Here is a 23,860-nt window from a genome sequence, read left to right on the forward strand (position 1 = left end):
CGATACCTTCAGTCCTCCAAGACACTGAGCTGGTATCTGTAGCTCTCCAAACACCCGACACAACCGCCGCCCCTTTTCAGAGCTTCAAAACAGGTGGCCGTGTGACCTAAGCTCGCTCCTCCCTTGGTACCACCCATGCTATTTTCCTGACCACTGCTTAGTAGTCACCCCGTTACCCCCCCGCCTCCACTCTGACGGTCTGTCCTACTTTTTTGGCAGCCCTTCATGCTTGTGTGCTCTTGTACGAGTGGTGATCAGGGTCTCGCCTACTCGCATAACAATTTGGGTGCCCCGATAAAGAGCCCCTCCCCACTTCTTAGGCCAGAGGCGTCAGCAAAACCACGTGAAGCTCTTTTTTAAAGGGGGGGTCTCACTGTCGGACCCGCTCTTCTCTCGCCGGTGGGGAAAGGAAGCGGACATTGTTCCTAACTCTCCCTGTTTGACACCAACTTACCTTAGGGACAACGTTAAACCTCTAAAGTTAACTTTTCCCCGTCTACTTAAGGCTCTGAGAAGAGGCGTTTTTCGCGATAGCCATGAAGTGGGGCTGGGTGTTTTTGGGGGTCTTCCTATCTTTGGGGACCCTGTCCTGGGGGGAGAAGGGCTTGGAGATCCCCGAGTACGATGGAAAAGACCGTGTCCACGACCTCAGCGTCAGAAACTACAAGTCCGTCATGAAGAAATACGATGTGATGGTGATCTACTACCACAAAAACGTGGACGGGAACCGCCTTGCCACGAAGCAGCTCCAGATCGAGGAGCTGGCTCTGGAGGTGGGTCTCCGCCAAAGCATGACAGTGGATGGATTTGTGGCCCAGGTGTGGGAAGGGTCACAGCATGGAAGATAGGAAGGAAGGGAAGGGTTTCACATGGAGAATGTGGCTCCAGTCAGGGATTCCTTTGGCACTTCTGATAGGTGGGTTCACAGCCGTTGACAGGTGAGAAGAAATGCAAACATAACAAGTGGAAAAGATGGGGCGGGGTCCAGTTGTGTACAGTACCTGCACGTGTGACTGGATAGATGCTGACCTGAAGGAGGTGGATTGGAGAAGGTGGGAACTGGAGACACAGGATGGGCGAATTGACTGGCCAATAAAATGGCCGAGCTCAGAGTCTCCCGCATAGTTTTATCAAAACCTCAAATCAAACCTGTTGTGAAATAATGTTGCTCACAGCATTTAAGTCTATCGATTGTGCAAGTTGTTCGTCTCCAAGCCAATCACTGCCAACCAAAGTCTCTAAGCATGACAGTATTTATGGGATAGGTTACCTACTTTACATTGGTTAAATATATACATCCATATTTACTGTCAATGGGAATCATCAACGTTTGCTTTATGGGTACAATTGGATCAAGGCGTGCCACTTCTGGATGGCGTTCAATCAACAAACTATTGTTTAATAAAATATATAATCCTACATTTGTCACATCACTAATCATACCAAGGCCAGAGCAGTCTTCAATATGTTGTACTTCTTTTTTGTTTGTAGATTATATTTGGCGATATTGTGGGTCGTATTAAAGCAAGTTAATTAGAGACTGTAGTATAGGGGGTTGTGACCAGTTTCTCTGTCACACTTGCGCAAGTTAATGGCAAGTGTTTTTACTTTGAAGTTGCTCAAGTGGTAATCTAAAGACTTTGCACGTCCAGAGAACTCTAATTCGATGAATAAATCGGACTCATTACCCTCGATGCACCTGGGCTGCACTGTCAGCCACTGTATTCACCACAGCAATCCTGTGCCTGTCGGAGCAGCAGTGTCTTCTTTCAGAGGCGCAGTGTCCCTTACACTAGCCCACATAAGTCACCTCTGTAAATAGCCCAGGACAGCTCTGCATGCTTAGCAAGATGCTAAAAGCCCTCCTGGGATGGACACAGAGTTTAAGGCCATTTCTCACCTCAACTACTATATATATATATAATAATAAATAATAAATGTAAGGAATTAACTACTGCTGCCATTGCTCCGTCAGCTCTCTCAGGCAACACGCCCTCTTCAGTCCGGTATTACGACACTCATGTGGGTGCAGGCCGGTGTCCTAAACCATCATTTACACACACAGGTCATCGGATCTGATCAATTTCCTGTCTGTGCAGCCAAGTTGGGCGTCTTGCCTTGAGAAAGAGATGCATACTAGAGTAGGTCCCTGATGGACGGTTACTGACTTCCTGCCAGTTTTGAGCACACACAGCCAATCAGGAAATATTGCAAGAGGTGCTAAGAGGGCACGCTTAAAATAGCTGGTCATTAACACAGATGAATCAGGAAGTATGGATTATTAAAGTGCAGCACTCTCGGAATTAAATCATATCTGCTTTTGTTTGGAGCGTGGCCCTATGTATGACGTCTTTCTACTTTAAAACCCCATACTGAGTATATGTCTTGCTAAAGAGGACGACTTGAAGTTATTCTGCCTGTGGCTATTTCCTTGGGTTATAGCTCATACTCCCAGACACACAGTAAAGTAAATGGTCTGTCCGCAGCTTCCTCTTTGATATTATTAGAGAGGATAAATCATTGAGGCGGGCGCTGCAACAAGTAGAGGGTTTCATTTCCCTGCACTTTCCAGTAGTGCAATATTCCATTAAGTATTTTATAGGAGACGGGTCAAAGGATTACAATGTTTTAAATCCTTCAGATAAGAAAACTCACACACGATGTATAAAAGCATTGAGTAAATGTGTGTAACTGGCAGAGATGTCTAGCTCCATTACAGGAAGACAAAACTGTTTAGCTCACAAAAACATCACTTTATCATCAGCTCACTTAAACAGATTTACACTGCTGTCAAGCTTGACTTCATGGAAATATGATGCCTGCATACTACTGTGTGAATTATTAGTGTATTTGTGGTTCTTGCAATAACAGCGTTAAAATGAAGACAGGACAGAAGTAGACATCCAAAACAGGTAGAAAAATGTCAAACTCAAAATGCTTGTGTGTTGAAAAGAGACACCCTGTCACGACCAAAATATGTCACCTTTGACCCCAGCTGGTAAATATCCTAGTCTGTGAAAAACAATCTAGTGTAGCCTCATAGCTGCGATAGGCTAACGCAAGGTCAACTTTAGACTCCCTTGAAAGGTGTGGCAATATATTTTAAGACAAATAAACCACTGATGGTGAGAAACTTGAATGAATTGGCCACTTTGCGTACACTTTTTACAGGAGACATTGCCAAAGCAGGAATACACAGGTTAAATAATGATGGCTATATATATTCCATTTATGTGAGCCTGTTTAATGGCATGGTTTGAGAATGCTAATTTCATAACATGGCTTACTCAGACACTAAGTGGTATGGAGCCATCGTTAATGAGATATTAACACCTGTGCTTTTTCTGATTTGACAGGCCGAAACGCTTTAAAAAAACTTCTATTTGAATAAACAACCGCCTTCTTTTGTGTAGCTTCACCAAAATGGACCAATAGCTACAAATGGCGTACATGTACTGAAGTCTGTGGACACTACAGCCAGTGCAATACTTATTATATAGCCACAACAAATAGCCTTATTATAGAGTAAAACAAAGATAAGTACTATCAAAACAAAAGCCTATAGTCTGAACTCCACATTAGATACAGCCACAAACACATATTACAGGATGAAACTTTGCAGAGTTTCTGTAAACAAAGCGTACACACAATACGATTTACAGTTATTTAAGGAGTGTGTAGTTGTACTCACCTATATGAACGCGATTTTAGTTAACAGCAAAGTCCTCCAAAATAAGCCTCTCAGTATAACCAGTCCTCTTAGCCTTTAGCAGCATTGCTAACCTCTCAGTGTTGTAAAACAGTGGAAAAGTCTCAATAAATATAGAAGTTCCTCAAGGTAGAAAGCACCTGGAACATCCCATGTTAGCATATTAGCAATTAGCATATCCAGCGTACACCTTGTCAGTGACGTAAAAAAGTGGGTGCGTTTGTTTTGGGTCACTTAGCGTGATTGACGGGTGGTGCAATTAACCAGTTGTTTCTTTAGGGGCAGTGGTGGGAGAAAGTACCAGAGTGTAGGAATACTCTGTTACAAGTTAAAGTGGACCTATCATGCTATATTTGAATAATATATTGTCGGGCCATACCTATATAAGGTATATTTATACGTTTTCTTTTTCAAAATACCAAACAGATCATGCAGGGGGCCGAGTTACGAGCGTCATGTTACCATGGTGTTACCATGATGCCACGGCAACCTCTCATTCCCCTGATTGGTGGAGAGTTGGCCAGCTCCTCGTCACTGACATCCGACTATTTTCAAATCTCTATCAGTCTGTATCAGATCCGTTAAAGTCCCGTTTTTAGAGATTTTGGGTATGGAGGAAAAGAGAGAGGGTTGTGTTTTCTGACACTTGCACTTGGACACATAATCATGTATAAAAAACGTACAAAGGTGCATTTTGCATCATCAAAATATACTTAAAGTACCAAAAGTTACACATGTTCCAGTATTTAGTGAAGTAAGAATAATGTAGCATAACAGAGACATACTCAAGTGAAGTACTTTAAAAGGAAGTATACTTGAGTAAATGTACTTGGTTACATTCCACCATTGATTTTAAATACATCTTACACAGTTCAAATGACTTCTTCATAATATTAGCTCAGCTGGGCAAGAAGATATTAAGTTTTAAAGAACTTAGTAAGAAGTTAGAATAGAGGTTTTGTGTTTGGCATTAATATCTCAGAGAGTAATTATAAATAAGGTATCAAATATTTAGTCTGTGCATAATCCGAATCTTATAAAGTCATCCAAAGAAATTATAAAAAATGAACAGGCACGCTGCAAAATTAAAAACCATGCGCCAGAAGGCTGTGACTAAAAGAACGAGCGCTAAAAGCTTAACACATTACTATTATTACATTAGCAATATAAGGAATGTCTATCCTCCTATAATTGTGTGAATGCTGGTACTTAATATGTTTGTGACCCGTCTGCTGGCTGTATATTTATATTAGTTTTCTGTCTCCCAGTTTAAACTCTGACCTTTGACATACAGCATACTGTAAATGCCCGTACTCATCAATCACTGCACTCCTCACGGCTCAGATTGCAGGGATCTTTTACCTGTCACCCTCTCTACCAACACACACACACACACACACACACACACACACACACACACACACACACACACACACACACACACACACACACACACACACACACACACACACACACACACACACACACACACACACACACACACACACACACACACACACACACACACACACACACACACACACACACACACACACACATTTGTTGCCAAGGTTGCTGCGTACCATTCAGTAAACTATACACAATCTGTTGATGTTAATATGAGGGAAAGTACATGCCTTCAAATGCAGTCCCTCTGCGATTTGGATATAAAGTTAAAGATAAGGCGAACATAATAAATAAACATGTTGCATCATAATATAGTGAATGCATAATCATCACATGCTGTATTGTATGTGATTACTTCCCTTAATGACTTATTTGATTAGAAAAAAATCCATTTACATACATTTCAGGGTTGTCAGTCGGATGGTCCACCAGACTCAGAAAAGTACACTGGATATAATAGTAAAAAAGCTTAATTCATTGATTATAATCGCCACAAAACAACCCATTGTTGAAATGTTAGTGAAGAGCTAAAGGGAAACTCGTCTCAGGGCCTGTTTTTTCACCCATGTTTCTCCTCGGGTGGTAAACATTATGTTAATAGCTGAGTAAGGTGACACAGGTGCTCACAATGCCAGTCAACACGCAGTCCCATAATGTGCAGGGGATCTTTTAGAAGGGGGCTTTGTCTTTTGTAATATGTACAGAGAGATCTGGGGAAAGGTCAGACTGTTGCTATGGAAACCGTTATCCAAATTGACTGTGTCTTTTTCTGCGACACAATACGTTCCATGTTCACATTTTTAATGGTGCTGGATGGCATTGATAGAAAGAGGGAGGTACTGTTTACTGTTCCTCGTGAGTCACTTTAATGTCGCTATGCTTTGGCCACTGTTTGATTGTCTTCCAACAAAATACAAGCCGAAGATGTGTTTAATTTAATCAAATGTAAAGTCAAGTTCTACAACAATTTCGTTTTTCAAAATAAGATGTAGATCCGTGAAAAAAGAACATTCAGCTTATAGTTCAAGTTATGTATCTGAAAAGACTAACGCTTACAAGTTAAGGTTTGTTCAAAAGTCATTTCATTCTTTATTAAAACTTGAATGTCCTGACAGGAGTGGGATTCACTAGCCATTTGTTGTTGCATCACCTATTTCAAGATTGTAGAAATCGTATAATGAGTTTCCGCCAATAATGTGTCTTCTTATATTAAGCGGAGGCCATCTACAGATGTAGCACTCCAGATCAGACTCAAATGGGTGTGTCCCAGTCAAAAGCCCAGCGGATGCCAGTGGCTGGGGGTGTTGCCAAATTGCTAGAGGGCGTTGCCCAATTTCCCCATTTGTTCAATTACAACAAGTGTGTTTTTCAATGTGCAGCGATGAGTAGTAAAGCAACATCCAAAAAAAAAACATAAAGAAATTACTGTATTATGTATTGACGGGTAGTGAATTCGTTCTGGACGCATTTTGATAAAGTTTCATCATGTCGTTAGCAACATAGCAATGGAAAACTCCACCGTGCTATTTCAAGGCTAGCCGTTGCTACTGTAAACAGAGCCGAAAATCTGCCAGCTTTGCAATTTTTAGCCGACGCAAAGTGTGAATAAGGGTTAATAATAACTCAAACGTCCTCCAAAGCAAGTCCATCCAATGCGGCGACCTCACAGAGAGCACAGATGGGATCTCATTACCACGAGTTATCTTGGACCCGTCCCCTTGGCCCTCTCTACATCCTGACCTCCCAGATGATGTGCTTTAAGTTCAAGCCGCTTTTGTTTCCTCCAGGATAAACTGTGAGGCTGTCCGACATTGTGAAGAGCTCCTTTTATTCCTCAGCCCCACACTCGCAGTTTCACTCTTCTCCATCCACAGTTGTCGACACTTCACATCTCACTCCCTCAAGTAGCACCGCTATCCCGTAGTGTGAGAGCAACATCACATCTTGATAGATCTCCTCTTACCCTCCCACATCTCCACAATTAACAGTGTGAAAGAGGCGCTAATTTAAGAACTAATTTGTCACATGTGATGGCATTTAATGTGACAGGAGCTATGTTTGGATGAAGTGTCATCGGTCCGCACATGCCACCTGTTTCTCTTGGCAGATTGAGGTATTGATTCGAGGGTCTCAGCTGCCTGATGCACACACAATATGGATCAGTGTTAAATGCTTTATGTGATAGCGCTAAGCTATCCAGCATATTATCTCTTCCTTTTTTCAAATATACACCTCTATGACTCTGCAGCTTTGTCATAAATAATGTATATCGCCTGAGGATACACACAGTAGAATTTGACGCTAGGATATTTTCAAAAAATTGAGGAAGCTCTCAAGTTCATGAAACTCTACCAGACCAAAACCTTACATTTGTATGCGGACGATACCGTTATGTACTGTGCAGGTCCCTCGATTAACGAGGCTGTTGTTAAATTACAGGCTGTTTTTAACATTATTCAGGCTCAGCTCTCTGAACTTAAGCTTCTTTTAAATGTGGATAAAACCAAGGTAATGCTCTTTTCTGAAGCTAAAGCTAAAAATACACCGGAGACTGCTTTGGATATTGTAACTACGCAAGGAATACAACTTGAAGTGGTTACCTGTTACAAATACCTTGGCTTGATGATTTTCTCACTTTTAAATTTCATGTAAATAACCTGCTTACAAAGCTGAGGGTTAGGCTAGGTTTCTTTTACAGAAATAAGTCCTGTTTCTCGTGACCTTTTGACCTGTGCTGGACTATGGTGATCTGCTGTATATGAATGCACCTGCCAATTACCTGAGCAAGTTAGATGCTGCGTATCACAGTGCACTGAGGTTTTTGACAAATTGTAAAGCACTTACGCATCACTGTACCCTGTATACCAAGACGGTTTTGCCATCACTTACTGTACGGAGGCTCAGTCACTGGTAATTTTTAATTTACAAAGCCATGTTGGATAAACTACCATCTTATATCTGCTCCCTGATCTCTCGGCGAATTGAAAGTACGTATTGCCTGAGATCGCATGCTGTGGTTTTATTAAATGTGCCAAGTGCTAGGACTGTCTTAGGGAAGAAAGTTTTTAGATGTGCAGCTCCACTAACATGGAACAGTCTGCACTGTTTCCAAAAAGAATGGAAAATTACCAAGCTACAGTAGTACCACTACATGTTTTTAAAGCTCGGTTGGATGCTACACAATCAGATGCTGTTGGTACCTGTACAGTACATGTGGTTAGATATGTACATTGTAATCCCTGTACATTTTGCTGTATGATGTCCTTTTATTGTTTATTGTTCTTCTTGTGGAACCTACTGCTGCAGGTCTCCCTTGAAAAAGAGATCATTGATCTCAATGGGATTTTACCTGGGTAAATAAAGGTTTTGAATTTGAATTGAATTGAAGACATGAAGTCATCTCTCTGGATCTTTCTGATAAAGAAAGATGCATGAATTGAGATGCTTTGTAAGAAGGGTTGTGATTTTATTATAAGCATCCTCTACAGAATATATGTGCACTTTTGTGATCCATCAATCATAAATGTTTTATTTTTTAAATGTACTTATTTTTTTTATTTTATTTTTTTTTTTATTTTTTATTTATTTTATTTTTTTATTTTTTTTATTTCATTTATTTTGTGATATAGGAGTTACAAGACAAGAGCATACACGTACAGATATACACAGAAGACAATAAGGAGCATTTACAAGTGTGTGTGTACCTGTGTGTGCGTTTTGGAGATTAGACAAAAAGAGAGTAATACATGACACAATTATAATTAAAATAATGTGAGTAACAATTATAATAGTCAGTTATCCTGGGGTGGGGGGGGGGGCATGTCAATAGTAGCATGACCTTGATGCTAAAGATGTCAACATTCCTATAAAAGTTGATTTATTTTATTTTATTTATTTATTTATAGAAGGACCATGCATACAAAAACATTAATCTCAGCAAAGAGAATGCAATATGCCAGATTATAGCTAATAGCTAATTTCCATCTGTGGTCCTCGAACCATGTCTAGATTAGGGGCATTGGATAAAAACACTTTGGTGATTGCATTATGTAATTTAAATCAAATTTTCCGAAAAAGAGTCACATTTCTTCAACATTAGCTGAAGCTGTCAGCAGGCCCAAATAGTTCCTGTTGTGCATGCAAGAAAGCCTGCATGCCCTTTCTGTCGTGCTAAATTTACCCCACCGCCTCCCCACCCACCCCGATGTGGACTGTCTTCATATTGAAATCCAATGTGCGCTATCCAAACACACCAGGTGACATTAGTTACAGTATCTGTGCTTTCTTGCTGTAATCATTTATAAATGGCCGTCTTAAGCTTTCTTTCTCCCTCAACATTATATTAGTGTTCCCTTTTTCCCCCTTAAATGTCATTTTCTGCTTCTGCTCTCCTTCTTTAACCAGTATCAATTATTCATGGGAGAAACATGTCAAGGAAAGGCAGGGGATCAAGGTGCATTATGAAACATTTAAACGGGAAGGTTTTGGACGTTGCAACCCTGACCTTACGACTTTAAACCACCAAGTGATGGCCCTGATTAGATATAGCACAGTGTATAAGTGCTTAAGGACCCTATTATGCTATTATGCTATCCTATAATGCTAATTGTCAGGTTCATATTTGTATTTAGTATCTCTACTGTGACATGTCTCCATGCCTTAATGCTCTTCATCTTCCTCATACTGCCTGTGATGCAGCACCTCTTTTCACCCTTTGTCTGAAACCAGAGCGCAGTCTGCTCTGATTGGTTAGCTGGGCGGCTCTGTTGTGATTAGTCAACATCTTATAGATGTCCCACCCCCTAGTCTATCACGTACAATGTGTTGGAGCGATAGCCAATAGAAGCGCAAATGTTACGTGATGATGTCACTATGTTCTTGAAGTATACAAAGGAGTCCAATGGGGCTTAAAAACAAAGGCATTTAAGCCTTAGCAGGCCATTTACAGAACATGCACACAAACCTATATTACAGAGCTACAATTGACCTTTTTCGTATTTAACGTATATACTTGAGGAGAACACGTAGTAACACTATATATCTCAATGACTTTGTTCCGCGTCCCCGATCAAATCATAATGACTTAAATCAAATAAACAGGACTGTTTGTCTTTCGAAAATTGTGGTTTATTGAAGACCTGCTGGCTTTTTAGTGACTCACAAAAACAAGCTTGAGAAACGCAGGAGTTAATTAGCCGAGATCATTAAGGGACGTGTTTGTAATATGGCTTGCTGCTGTCAAAGTGAGTCATTCACAGATGGTCCCGGACACGTCTGCCCTCACAGTGTGTTGTAGTGAGTCAGCGTGTGTGCCTGTGACACTTCAAAAAGCTTTCCATCACATTGCCTGAAAGTCCGTTTAAAAAAGTGAGATTCTCAAAGTCTAAACATACAGACAGGATTTAATTAAAAACCTTTAGGAAACACACGCTCTTATTTATGAGCAAAATCCTTGATGGCTTCCTTTAAAGCCAGTCAGAGCGAGTGTCTTAAACACCGTTGTGTCTGAGGGAATATTTCTGTCTTACTCCTAAGTGTCAAAGAATAATTCTTCCTTGCTCCTAAGATATTTAACCTTATTCTGTGTGTTGAAATTTACGACCATCCCTGCTTCTAATCTCCCGTAAGGAATGTGTTAATGCAGTCGTATGTTGATACTAGGTTTTATGGCCTGACCTGCCGGGCACAGGGGGGGTTTTACGACTGGGAGAACGCTGGCTTTCTAAGATCGACAGATGTGAGAGACATCTCCTGCGTCTGCAGATGTTTACGCCCATCCCCAATATGTGGATTTGACTCTCTGCAAACTAGTTAAAAGGTCTATCGAGAGATAGGTTGGGCAGAATTCACATGACAACCCACCCGTGCAGTCAGAACCTTTTGCTGCTGTGACTTGTGATATGAATTCTCCGGCCGTTGACTTGTAATAAACTACCAGTGTTTGACATCAAAGCTCCAACTCTCCTCGTGTCTCTCTGAGTCCTGACTCTCCATTGCTGCAGAAGCTTCCCTTACAACTTTACCTGCATGCATGGCTTATGTATAACCATGCACACTGTAAATTGAATATTTACTACACGAATATAGATGCACTCTCCTTCACAGCTCTGAATATTTATGCTTTTGGTCGCAAACATTAATGACAACAACGCTAACTGCAAAGCTAGCTGTTTCTGCAGCTGGTATGGAAGCATTTACGACATGTGTGTGTGTGTGTGTGTGTGTGTGTGTGTGTGTGTGTGTGTCTACTGTATGTGTCCCTGGGGTCTCACTGAGGGACTTACATCATACATAAGGTGACGCATACATACAAATGTGTGACTCACAGACTGCTCTGATGTTCAAACACACAAGGTCTACAACGAGCAAACTGAAGGACTCTGATTTAGACCGATGAAGCCGTACTGCATGTTCTTTACGTTAATGTTGTATCAGCTTTCTTCAAAGGCCAGTGACTGGCTTTGTTAGGGTAAATAACAGTGCTAGGTGGAAGTATATATAATATATGTGGCTTGTATGTCAAGTATTGGTACTCTTCTGGTATTTGGTGTACCATGGGAAAACAAATTCTACTTTTTGGACATGCTTTACTTGAATGACAGAAAATCAATCAATTCCTGTTTTCCTTTACATGAACATTAGTCTATGGTTTATAACAGACATAGTTATACGTCCGATTGGTATCCTTTCCCCTATCATTTGTCTATGTTTAAAGGGGAAATAATAACTTGGATTTGCATCTGTGTGTATAGCAAAGAGATAATAATAATAATACATTTTATTTATATAGCGCTTTTCACAACTCAAAAACGCTTATAGATATAGATAGATAGAATGATAGCATCTTAGATAGAATGTATTCCTTTTTACACCTGTGTTTCGACTATTAGGATTAGAGTCTCCTTTTTAGAGAACTTATTCCTTTTTACAATTGTTTCTCTCAATGTTACTTTTCCAAGTCCTCTTTGGAGAATTTGTGCAATTTTAACCGTATTTTTGCGAATTCGTAAATATTTACACATGCAAATGAAACAGAGCATTGAGGCACTTATCATCGCTGGATCTAGTGTAGTTTTAAGTTCACCTCATTTCTTTGTCTCTTTGAACTTAATCATCCATCAAAGAAATGCATGTAAAGGTGAAGCTGACTACACTGTTTTCTGTCCAACCTGTGCTGAGATCAGTGAACAGCAATGATAGATACCACTCAAGTCCATTTTTATCAAATAACCAACATGCTCTCGGCCAACTTTAATAATAATAATAATAATAATAATAATAAATGATATTTATATAGCGCCTTTCAAGGGACCCAAGGTCGATGAACATGGTGGACAAACAAAACAAACAGATAATCAACGGGCAAACCAAAGAAAGAAAGAAATTATGCCGGGGGACCAGAAAAGGGCTAGGGCCCGAAGGCCACTGTTGAGTAAGCATGTCAGCGGCTACATTTCAAGAAATGTGACGCCTCTACTTCACTGCGACCCCTCCACCCTCTTCTACCTCATCATTGGGTGCTGCCGCCAAGTCCAGCAGCGACCCCGGGGGCACGTTTTGGACAACTCACCATGGCACCCTGCCCTCATGTTGGGTCAACCTCCAAGCTGACACTGACTGGGCATTGGGAGACAGAGCCAAGCAATGACATCTCCCTTGGCGCACACATCGTAGACTTCTGGACCGCGTCGGGATGATAGCGAGGGAACAGACGAGGAAGGGTGTCCAGAAAGGAGAGATGTTTGAGGGGAAGGACATAACGAAGAAGAGATTAAGTGTTAAATCGCGTTTCAAGTGTCTTCTTTCATTCATCAGCTGAGTCTGCCTTCCCCTCCTTTCCTTTCCATTTCTATATGTAACGGATCTTCTTTTCCTTTCTTACACGCCCTTAAATAGCTGTAGCACTCCCTGCTTCGCCTCCACCCCACTGCAAGCACCGAGAACTTCACCTCTTTTAAAAATACCCCAGTGTCACTTATATGGCCATACACTGTGGTAACAGGGAGGGGGACAGATCTGAAAATTCAATCTGGAATTATAATTTTTTTGCAGTATTATTGGCACGGTGTGGTCAATTCTTAAAGATCAACTTTTCAGCAGTCCAATGTTTTATTTACAGGTTTCTGTTAGAAAATGTTTGAATTGTTTTTGGGTTTAGATAGATAGATAGAACTTTATTTGTCAATGTACAAGTACAACGAAATTACAACAGACTCAAGGTGCCAACACGCAACAACAAGACAATATAAAAACAACAAGACAATATAAAAACACAAGACACTATAAAAACAATAAAAACAATAAATGGGACTTAAAAAAAGGGAATATGTACATAAATAAATAATAGTGTAACATACTGCAGAAGAACATGCAACAAGTTATTGAATGTGTGTCTGTTGTGTTTCTCTATAACCTGACACACTTCTGCTTCCAGGCAGTGCTTGAAAAGAATGAAATAAATTCAAATTGTTCACGCTACACTCAAAATAATTAAATAATCGTTTGGTATCTTGTGTCAAGCCCTATTCACACTCGGCTAGCATTACCACAGGACCTCTGATACTGTTATATAGTCATATAGACTAAATCCCATCCTTGTAGATTATCTTGTATCATATAAGTATTAATTTGTAATCAAAACTTCTTTCTAAACATTAAAAAGGACAAGGATTATCTGAGAGAGGTTAAATGAACTCCCATCTCAACATGTACATATCTTTTTGCATAAAGAATCATTACCAATGTTGTGTGCTGATAAAACACGAGGTCCCCAGGTTATGATAATCCATTACACTTTACCTTAAATGTACATATTCAGCATTTACAAGCAGTATAACCATATTTGATAAATGCTTAAGAACCCAATGTGTAGTATAATAATTTGTTAGCAGATAGATATCAAAATGGTCTTTATCGTTTTTCATTTTTAAGGTCAGTACCATATGAACAGACAATACAACACGGAGATCGAGATAGACAAAGACACTACAATTAACAAAAAAGAAAGAAAGAAATGATAAAGTACTGCCCTCTACTTATTAGGTGAAAATGTAAGTGATGTGTGTTTCATGTTAATGCAAAAGCACTCATAAGTGGAGGCCGCTGTATGAAGGGATAATAATAGGAATGTATGATGAAACACAGTTGTAATAATGCAAGAAGTGGGGGGTTATTATAGTGAAGTAAACGCTTACATGTCATTATTGAGTACATCTACATTAGAAAGTGTTATTAAATGTATTATATATTTGTGTGTACTGATTCTAAATGCTGAATAGGGGGACTTAAAGTAAGGTGTTCCTTATGTGTGAATGGGTTTTTAATAACCTGACTACATTTTCCGTGTTTAAGTTTGGACCTATTTTGTCTCCTGTGAAGGCCACTCCGATCGGTTGTAAACCTGGAGGCTGTGACTATTGTGCTCTGCCCTAAAGCGTTACCTCTTCTTGCAGTTGATCCCAGACATAGCAGCAAATACCTTCCAGGTATGTTAAGGTCTGCCTCCTTGTGCCTGCGAAGCTGGGCTGCGAAAAACACAGAATCTTCTGGCGCTGACAGTTCTCTTCCACTCCTTGACTGCGGATTAGTTTTAAAACAGGGAATATTACAATAAGCAACTGAACTGCTTTCAACGTTCAAAGAGAAAGGGAAGATAGTTTCAAAAAATGCTCCGCTATCTAACTTTAACATCCATCCATGCTTCCTTCCATCCATCCATCCATCCATCCATCCATCCATCCATCCATCCATCCATCCATCCATCCATCCATGCATGCATGCATCCATCCATCCATCCATCCATCCATCCATCCATCCATCCATCCGTCCATCCATCCGTCCATCCATCCATCCATCCATCCATTCTATCCATCCATCCATCCATCCATGCATCCATCCATCCATCCATCCATCCATCCATCCATCCATCCATCATGCAACCGTAGAAAGATCAATTCACCCAAATAACTAATTATTCTCTTTCGACTAGTGATGTCTTACAAAGCAGTTCGTTTTGGTTTTATGTCAGCCGTTAGTCAATTCCATATTCATGTTCTGCTGCTCAAAGCATTGTTAAATTACATGTGAGAAACTCAATGGTCCCAATGAAAACAGCACACATGACACCACATTGACATATATTGTAATGTGTTGGGACATCAGAGAAATGTATAAGATTACTATTATAAGTATATTATTATCCATCAGCTGTTACATGCCAATTAACTTGCTTTAGTGTTTCAAGGCATGTCGGCCACTCTAGTGAACTAGATGAAAGAACATTTGGCCTAGAGTCGAATCATGATCTAATATGTCTGGACTCTGGCAACAAAGATAACATTGCACATATGATACAATACTATACATACAGCACGGGCTATACTTTGCTGGTGCTATTTTGCAATGCTGCTTTGCAAGGCGCTAAATAACGCTTTTGACTCATCATCCAAAGTGTAACCTCACATTTTAAAGGGCTATCATCTCCCCATAATCCGCAAGCATTAGAAACGGAAACCTGTAGAGTGTTTTTTTGGGTAGATCTGTGAGCAATACAGCCTATTTATAACCCTGTATATTTACAGTACATATGCGCATGTATGCAGCGGCTTCACTTCGCCAAAGTGTGAGCTCCTCTCCTTTCCAACGCACCTGTTGCAGCGTCTCTTCCCTTCGACATAGTTGGCTCAAGTTCTGCCCCTCTTGTTCTTCTGGAAACCCCGCTGTCTGTGCTCCTCTCATGCCGGCTATCAGGGCTGTCAATTGTTGGCTTCAGTTTCACTCCGATTTAGAAAGTGCAAGGCAGCAATCCAAAGCTTTTGCTTTTAAGGCTCTGAAATTAAGATGAAACGCCAAGGGGTTGCTCGTGTACATGAAGCTAAAAAAGCGTTTTCAATGAAGTTCTGAGATTATAAAATGTCGACCAGGGATGCACCAGTCGCTGAGATCAGTCTGATATTGAATCGTTTGATATTAAAAACCACCTTTTTCTTTTCTATGTCTAGCTTGCAGCCCAAGTTCTTGGCGATTTTGACGATGAGGACATTGGATTCGGCCTGGTGGATGAAAAGAAGGGCGCTGCTGTTGCTAAGAAGCTTGGTAAGCTTGCCAATCACTGACAGACACCTTGAACACATTGCTTAGTTGTCAACAACACCCAAAAAGAAAATCTTTGGCTCAGAACTACGGTGGCCCTGAAGTGCAAGACACCACAGCATTTCAGAAAACACCACAGCATTTCAGAAAACACTACAGCATTTCAGAAAACACCACAGCATTTCACAAAACACTACAGCATTTCAGAAAACACCACAGCATTTCACATTGGACGGAAAGGGTATTCCTTTAGGGAGAACACTTCTTGTTTGTGATTGGACAGAGCAGCCAGAGAAGCACTGCTGTGATTGGTTGTTTTTGCTGCCAGTCAAGAAATGACGCGTGATTAGCCCAACACATTAGCCGTTAGCTGTTAGCACACACTCAGAGATCACAGCTCCTCATATCTGTTCAGAAACTGGACAAAAGTTAAACATGTACAAACCACAGACTGTCTATGTCATGGCGAATACAGTCGCTGCTTTATTTATGTCTGTATGACGTTGTTGTGAGTGTGGACGGAGCAGCTACAGGTTAGTTTAGCCTGATGGATCCGATTCCGATAGGATTTACATGGAGATACGGCCCGCCCCCTCTCCAGCGTCTTGTTTGAATGACAGGAGTAAATACAGAATTAATGCTTTATTAACTCATGGTTTTTAAGGGGCTTATCTCCATGTAAATACTATGGTAGACCACCCAATATTCGCATCGCTCTAATCGCTCGAGTTTCACCGCGGCTGTCAGCTGTGTTTGCTCCTGTCAATACTGTCATTCAAACAAGAGGCACTGGAGAGGGGACGGGGCGTATCTCCATGTAAATCCTACAACAAAATGAACATATTTGACCGTGATTTAATTGTAATACACGTTTCAAAGTGATGCCGAAGTAACTACATACTGATAACAGTTAGTAAAAACCATGAATTAACGCTTTGACAAGTCTGCAGACAAGACGGCAGGCGAAAAGCTTTTAAAATGCGTGTTTTCGGAATCGGATTCATCAGGCTAAACTAACCTGTAGCTGCTCCGTCCACACTCACAACAACGTCATACAGACATAAATAAAGCAGCGACTGTATTCGCCATGGCATAGACAGTCTGTGGTTTGTACATGTTTAACTTTTGTCCAGTTTCTGAACAGATATGAGGAGCTGTGAGATCTGAGTGTGTGCTAACGGCTGATGTGTTGGGACCATACGTTGTGGGACCATGGTTGGGACATATTTGGCTGTCGGGTGTTGACCAATCACGAAGCGTCATTTCTTGACTGGCAGCAAAAACAACCAATCACAGCAATGCTTCTCTGGCTGGCTCTGTCCAATCACAAACAAGAAGTGTTCTCCCTAAGGAATACCCTTTCCGTCCAATGTGAAATGCTGTGGTGTTTTCTGAAATGCTGTTGTGTTTTCTGAAATGCTGTGGTGTTTTCTGAAATGCTGTGGTGTTTTCTGAAATGCTGTGGTGTCTTGCACTTCAGGGCCACCATACAGAACAAATCATCTCTTTCAATCACCACTTTTCTCAGGGTGTCTAATTGTGTGCAAATGATGAAGATTCTTTTTCCAATTAACACATCAATTATTGAAAAAATATCAGTCTCCAGTCATATAATCAACATATAATCAGTATTCAGGGGGTTAGTGTTGATTGAAGTCTGGGGAACACATTGAAACTGTAGCATATGTATGGGTTTTTGATTTTCCATGATGCACAAGGGACCAATCAAAAGATGTTTGGATGAAAAGTACAATAGTAGGTGTAAATGTCTTTTTAACATGGGGTTCTGCAGTCACAACAGACGGTACATGGAGAAAGTCTGCCCTCAAGTGTTGACCAAAGATGTCACAGCTTCTTTGAAACAACGGCTGGGGGAAACCGACAAGCATCACTTATTTTGTGTCGGAGAAATTAGGCGTTTGACATTTGTCTTATGTTTTGCAAATCACCCAAAGCACATTTTAATATGCGAAGCTTATTTACAAAAGAGTTCCTTTGAAACGTCACAGCAACGGAATTGTATTAATAAAGACTTGTTTTCTAACACTAACGCAATTTAATGCACAAATATTCTCTGTGTTATAATGGCTTCTTCTTCTCCAGGTCTGGATGAGGTGGAGAGCATCTACATCTTGCTGACAATGAGATCATCGAGTACGATGGAGAAACTGGCGGCTGACACCCTGGTGGAGTTCATCTATGATGTGTCGGATACTCTTTTCTTCTGAGGATGTACGGAGGAGGAGGATTATTCTAGTCATTTCTTATTCTTCTGTTCTCTTCTCTTCTATTTCTTCTTCCTTTCTTTCTTCTCTTCTTCTTCTTCTTCTTCAGCATACTCAATGAATCTGCTTATGGTACCACGCCTCCCAGATAATATAACTTTAACTTTGACTTATGACTCTGCCCACTTTGTGATGTCATAACGATGTGTTGTCTTGTGTAACCATTAGCCAATCAGCAACCAAGGTAACCCCCCCCCCCCCCTTATCACCTGAATGTCCTCCTAGAGCACCATTGAGTTCGTTGTAACCAAATCTCTCTCAGAGGGGCGTGGGGAGGGGCTCCTTATTTTCATCTGAAGTAACAGACAGAGAATCAGCACTTTGGAAACAGGGCTGAAACAGAGGGGATTATGGGTAATGCTGCAATGATCTGTTTGGTGTCTCAGCCAATCAGAGACATGTTCTGTATAAATCAGAGAGCTATAATGTATTGATGAAAAACAGTATGATAGGGGACCTTTAAATAATGATACAAACGTCTCTTGTCAGGTGATCGAAGAACCCGTGGAGGTCATCGACAACGAGCGCGAGCTGAAGGGCTTCCACCACATGGATGAGGTCATCAAGCTGGTTGGCTATTTCAAGAGCGAGAAATCTCCTCGTAGGTTTAATGTTATGATCCAAACACTGAGCTTTGAACAGACGATTATAAAAGAAACTGCTTCGATAAACTGACAATTTCCTTTTTCTCTCCGTCCAGACTACATTGAGTTTGATGACGCTGCCGAGGAGTTCCACCCCTTTGTCAAATTCTTCGCCATATTTGACCCCAAGGTTTGGATTTCAATTGATTATTTTGTGTTAAAAACTCTGCAGTGTGCTAGCTAACATTGTTCGTATTGTAATCATTGTCTGATTCTGTTCTCCCTTAACATGTTTTCAGATTGCCAAGAAACTGCAGATGAAGCTGAATGAAGTCGACTTCTATGAGCCTTTCATGGAGGAGCCCGTCACTATTCCAGGAAAACCCTACATCGAGTCTGAGCTGGTTGAATACATCGAGCAGCATGACAGGTGAGAGCCTGTGTGGTAGGGGGGCTAGGTAATGCTAGCTGCTAACGGCTAACGCTAAAGTGGGTAGCGTAGAGTTACAGTACATCAGTGGCGAACCGCGTCTATCACAACTGGACCTTCTGTAGACACCCCGAAAATGTGGGTGTTCTGGTCAGATGGACAGAGGCAGTCACTTTGCGTTGGATGTCCATCTTTTCACTGAATGATCGTCTTAAAAAAAGGGTACTAACAACAATCCCGGAACAACATCATCTTTACCTGTTGCCATTTCGACGTACAAAAACCAATAAAACTTCATATGAATTGCTACGTAGCACTTACGCTGGATCCTCTGTCTCGACCCAGTGAACAACCGGGCCTTCTCGAGTACCCTGTAACCGAGGGAAACTCTGAAAGAACACGCCCATTGGCTACAAATCAAGATATGATTGGTTGATCAAACTGTCAGTCCAAACGTACGCTCTCATTCAGTGCAACGGCCAGGGCATTCGATCAAGGATGTAGAATACCTTGGTTGAAGGATATTCTACCCAGAGACCCAGAACAAGATCTGATTGGTTGCATTTTTTTCTACCACTGAAAAGCGTAGTGCATGGACCGAGAAAGACAAACAAATCAACGTAGCACTGTAATATTACAGATCAACAACACAGATACGATTCTCATGTATTCATTTTATTTACATTTTTATAAAATTGTATTTATATAATTAATTCGATTTTTTGTGGGTTTTATGTATTCTCTGAATACCTTGAAGGCCCTGACGGTTCACCACTGCAGTATATTATTACACTTTTCAGTTAAAATGAGTAGATAAGTTATAGGCTAACGTTGTCATGGCTTGATCGTTGATGTCTGAATGTTTCAGGCCCACTCTGAGGAAGCTCGAGCCTCACAGCATGTATGAGATCTGGGTAAGAGATATTTCCTCTATTTAAACTTGTATTTATAATCAGTCAAGTGAAAATATAGAACATCCTTGTCTAATCTTTCTTTCTGTGGATCCACAGGAGGATGATATTGACGGAGAGCACATTGTTGCCTTTGCTGAGGAAGATGACCCAGGTACATGTACTGTATACCCCAGTGCCTCTTTAAACGCTATTTTAGCATTAATATGATCTATTAATAGTGATTGAATCAGCAGGACGATCCAATATATAGCTAATGTTTTGCACACCGTACTTGACATTTGAACTTTTCTTTAGACGGTTTTGAATTCCTGGAAATCCTGAAGGAGGTGGCACGTGAGAACACAGACAACCCCAACCTCAGCATCATCTGGATCGACCCCGACAACTTCCCCCTGGTACGACTGTCTCTCACGTGCACTGTGTATTGGCTAACAGGCATTTTAAACTGTTGCCTTGTGTTTTAAAAAACATAATTCGAATTGCACCAGTAAACATAAGCCTTACCATTTGTCTGTACTTTTCTTTTAGCTGGTGCCATACTGGGAGAAGACCTTCGGCATTGACCTCTCTTCTCCTCACATTGGAGTTGTAGACGTTGAGGATGTAAGTCACCTCTCCTACCCCTTTCAAAAACCTTAAATTATTAACTCATGTCAAGTTTAATTGAATTCCCGAACAATATACTGATGCTCTGGAGTGTTCTCTCACTTCAAATGTATGAAAGTCTTTGTGCCATTGTCAAACATCCTATTGAAAAAAAGTAGAACAAAACTCATAAAGGAACCCTACTATACTGGGGGGACACATGTTGATGTAGAAGAGACATGAAGAAGAGGGGACACATGTTGATGTAGAAGAGACATGAAGAAGAGGGGACATATGTTGATGTAGAAGAGACATGGAGAAGAGGGGACACATGTTGATGTAGAAGAGACATGAAGAAGAGGGGACACATGTTGATGTAGAAGAGACATGAAGAAGAGGGGACACATGTTGATGAAGAAGAGACATGGAGAAGAGGGGACACATGTTGATGTAGAAGAGACATGAAGAAGAGGGGACACATGTTGATGTAGAAGAGACATGAAGAAGAGGGGACACATGTTGATGAAGAAGAGACATGGAGAAGAGGGGACACATGTTGATGTAGAAGAGACATGAAGAAGAGGGGACACATGTTGATGTAGAAGAGACATGAAGAAGAGGGGACACATGTTGATGTAGAAGAGACATGAAGAAGAGGGGACACATGTTGATGTAGAAGAGACATGAAGAAGAGGGGACACATGTTGACGTAGAAGAGACATGAAGAAAAGGGGACACATGTTGATGTAGAAGAGACATGAAGAAGAGGGGACACATGTTGATGTAGAAGAGACATGAAGAAGAGGGGACACATGTTGATGAAGAAGAGACATGAAGAAGAGGGGACACATGTTGATGTAGAAGAGACATGGAGAAGAGGGGACACATGTTGATGTAGAAGAGACATGAAGAAGAGGGGACACATGTTGATGTAGAAGAGACATGGAGAAGAGGGGACACATGTTGATGTAGAAGAGACATGAAGAAGAGGGGACACATGTTGATGTAGAAGAGACAGGAAGAAGAGGATTTTGCATAATAGGTGACCTTTAGCAGCGACTTATCTAAAGAGATGGCCCTTTTTTGTAATCATGAACAACCTGTAAACAATACTATTCAACTATTTAGTACACTGTAAAAACACAATCGTTTTGGATTGCGATAAAGCTTTATTAATATGATACGATATGTACAATCAACCTAAGTCACTATTTAAAGGGGGCTATTTTACATATACTGTGACTATCGTTGGCAGGCTGACAGCGTGTGGATGGAAATGGACGATCAGGACGACATGCCCACAGCTGACGAGCTCGAGCAGTGGATCGAAGACGTTCTGTCCGGAAAGATCGACCCAGATGATGATGATGAAGACGATGATGACGCCGATGACGATGATGACGACGACGATGATGATGATGATGATGATGATGATGACGATGATACCGATGATGATGACGATGAAGACGAGGATGACGACGATGATGATGATGAAGATGATGATGACGACGACGACGATGACGACGATGATGAATAAATGTTTACTACCATCTTTCACTTCACTTTAATGGAGCCAAACATGGCCGAAACCCAAAGGTGGCAGTTACATTTTGTGTAGTTTGCCTCCTGTATGGATTTCTGTAAGGGACACACATAATGACCCTATGGGAATCTTTTACCGTGAGTCAGGGAAGGAGATTGTTAAAGAAGCAGAGGATTTGCATCTATAAGGGAACGGGGTGCAGCTAAAATGTTACTGTTACTGTTTAAAATATCTCACCTCTGTGGTTCATAATGAATGCCAGCTAGGAGGCTAACAGAGGTTAACCTTCCTGACATTTTATACCATTTTTCCCAATTTCTCCAACTTACTGATTCAATGTCATGTTTTCTACTTGATGAAGAGAAGAAACAAAAGCTCACTTGTACTATTTTCAAAGTGATTAAACCTAAACTCACTGGACAGTCTTAAGATTATTACAATCTTGGAAACTATTAAGAAACCGGAAAATGAAAAAAATACAAAATAAATTGTTTTCTGCTCTCATATTAAAAATGAAAGTTGAAAATATTTTAAAACCATTGTTGTTTGTTGTTGTCCTTTCTATGGGAAAAGCATTACTTTGTATATGTGTGTGTGTGCGATGTGGGTAATTCAGTTGAACCATACATTTATGTGTTGTATTATTCAGGAATTAAATTCAATCAAAATGCAACTTAATTACTTTTACAGTTGTACAGCTAATGAATAGACATAACTATTTAGTTACTTTGTTTCCTCACAAATTGAAGGGAAACATAACCCTGACATTTCTAAGATGAAAAGTCGCCCACAATCTGCCTGCTATGCTCACAAGTGTGATTTTCCTTATTAATAATACCGTCAACTTCCCTGTCAGAATCAGCATTGGGGTTGAGGGGGGTCCAGACAACTTGACTAAGAAGACAATATTTGGTCTAGACGGACTTTGTTTTGTTTGCAAAGGCAGGCCAAGTCGCCTACCTGCAAACCAAGGTCATTCCCTTCAGACTAATCTGTGCTTTGAACTATACAGTTGTAGAATAATGCAGAGTATTGCCCAGACGAATAATTACACTGGTTTTGTAGTCTAAGTAAATAAGTTCAGTCAGACAACTCACGTGTTTCTTTAACATGTATATTAGAAGCAGCATATAGTTGAGTTTGGCGTCTAGGCTCGGGCCTCATCACTCCACAGATATACATAGCACCGTGAGTGATGATTAAATAACTAACCCCCGAGCCTACAGGTGGAAGCTGGGGTGGTGGTGGGGCAGCAAGCAGCAGCGACGTAGAGGTAGCTGCAGCAATAGCAGCAGCAAGCAAAGCATGAAGA

General features: G+C 40.8%; 1 protein-coding gene across 1 annotated transcript; it reads left to right on the top strand.

Moving 5' to 3' along the window:
- The first annotated feature begins 345 nt into the window (after positions 1-345).
- On the top strand, positions 346-23,087 carry casq1b (calsequestrin 1b). The gene is given in 13 exon segments (XM_034105607.2): positions 346-773; positions 16,117-16,210; positions 18,311-18,337; positions 18,340-18,374; positions 18,376-18,411; positions 18,982-19,093; positions 19,193-19,266; positions 19,376-19,506; positions 20,375-20,420; positions 20,517-20,571; positions 20,715-20,815; positions 20,949-21,023; positions 22,261-23,087. Coding segments are annotated over 13 exon segments (1,305 nt in total). The 5' UTR covers positions 346-536; the 3' UTR covers positions 22,543-23,087.
- Positions 23,088-23,860: the final 773 nt, after the last annotated feature.

Source organism: Pseudochaenichthys georgianus, chromosome 18 (genome assembly GCF_902827115.2).
Source record: "Pseudochaenichthys georgianus chromosome 18, fPseGeo1.2, whole genome shotgun sequence".
NCBI lineage: Eukaryota > Metazoa > Chordata > Actinopteri > Perciformes > Channichthyidae > Pseudochaenichthys > Pseudochaenichthys georgianus.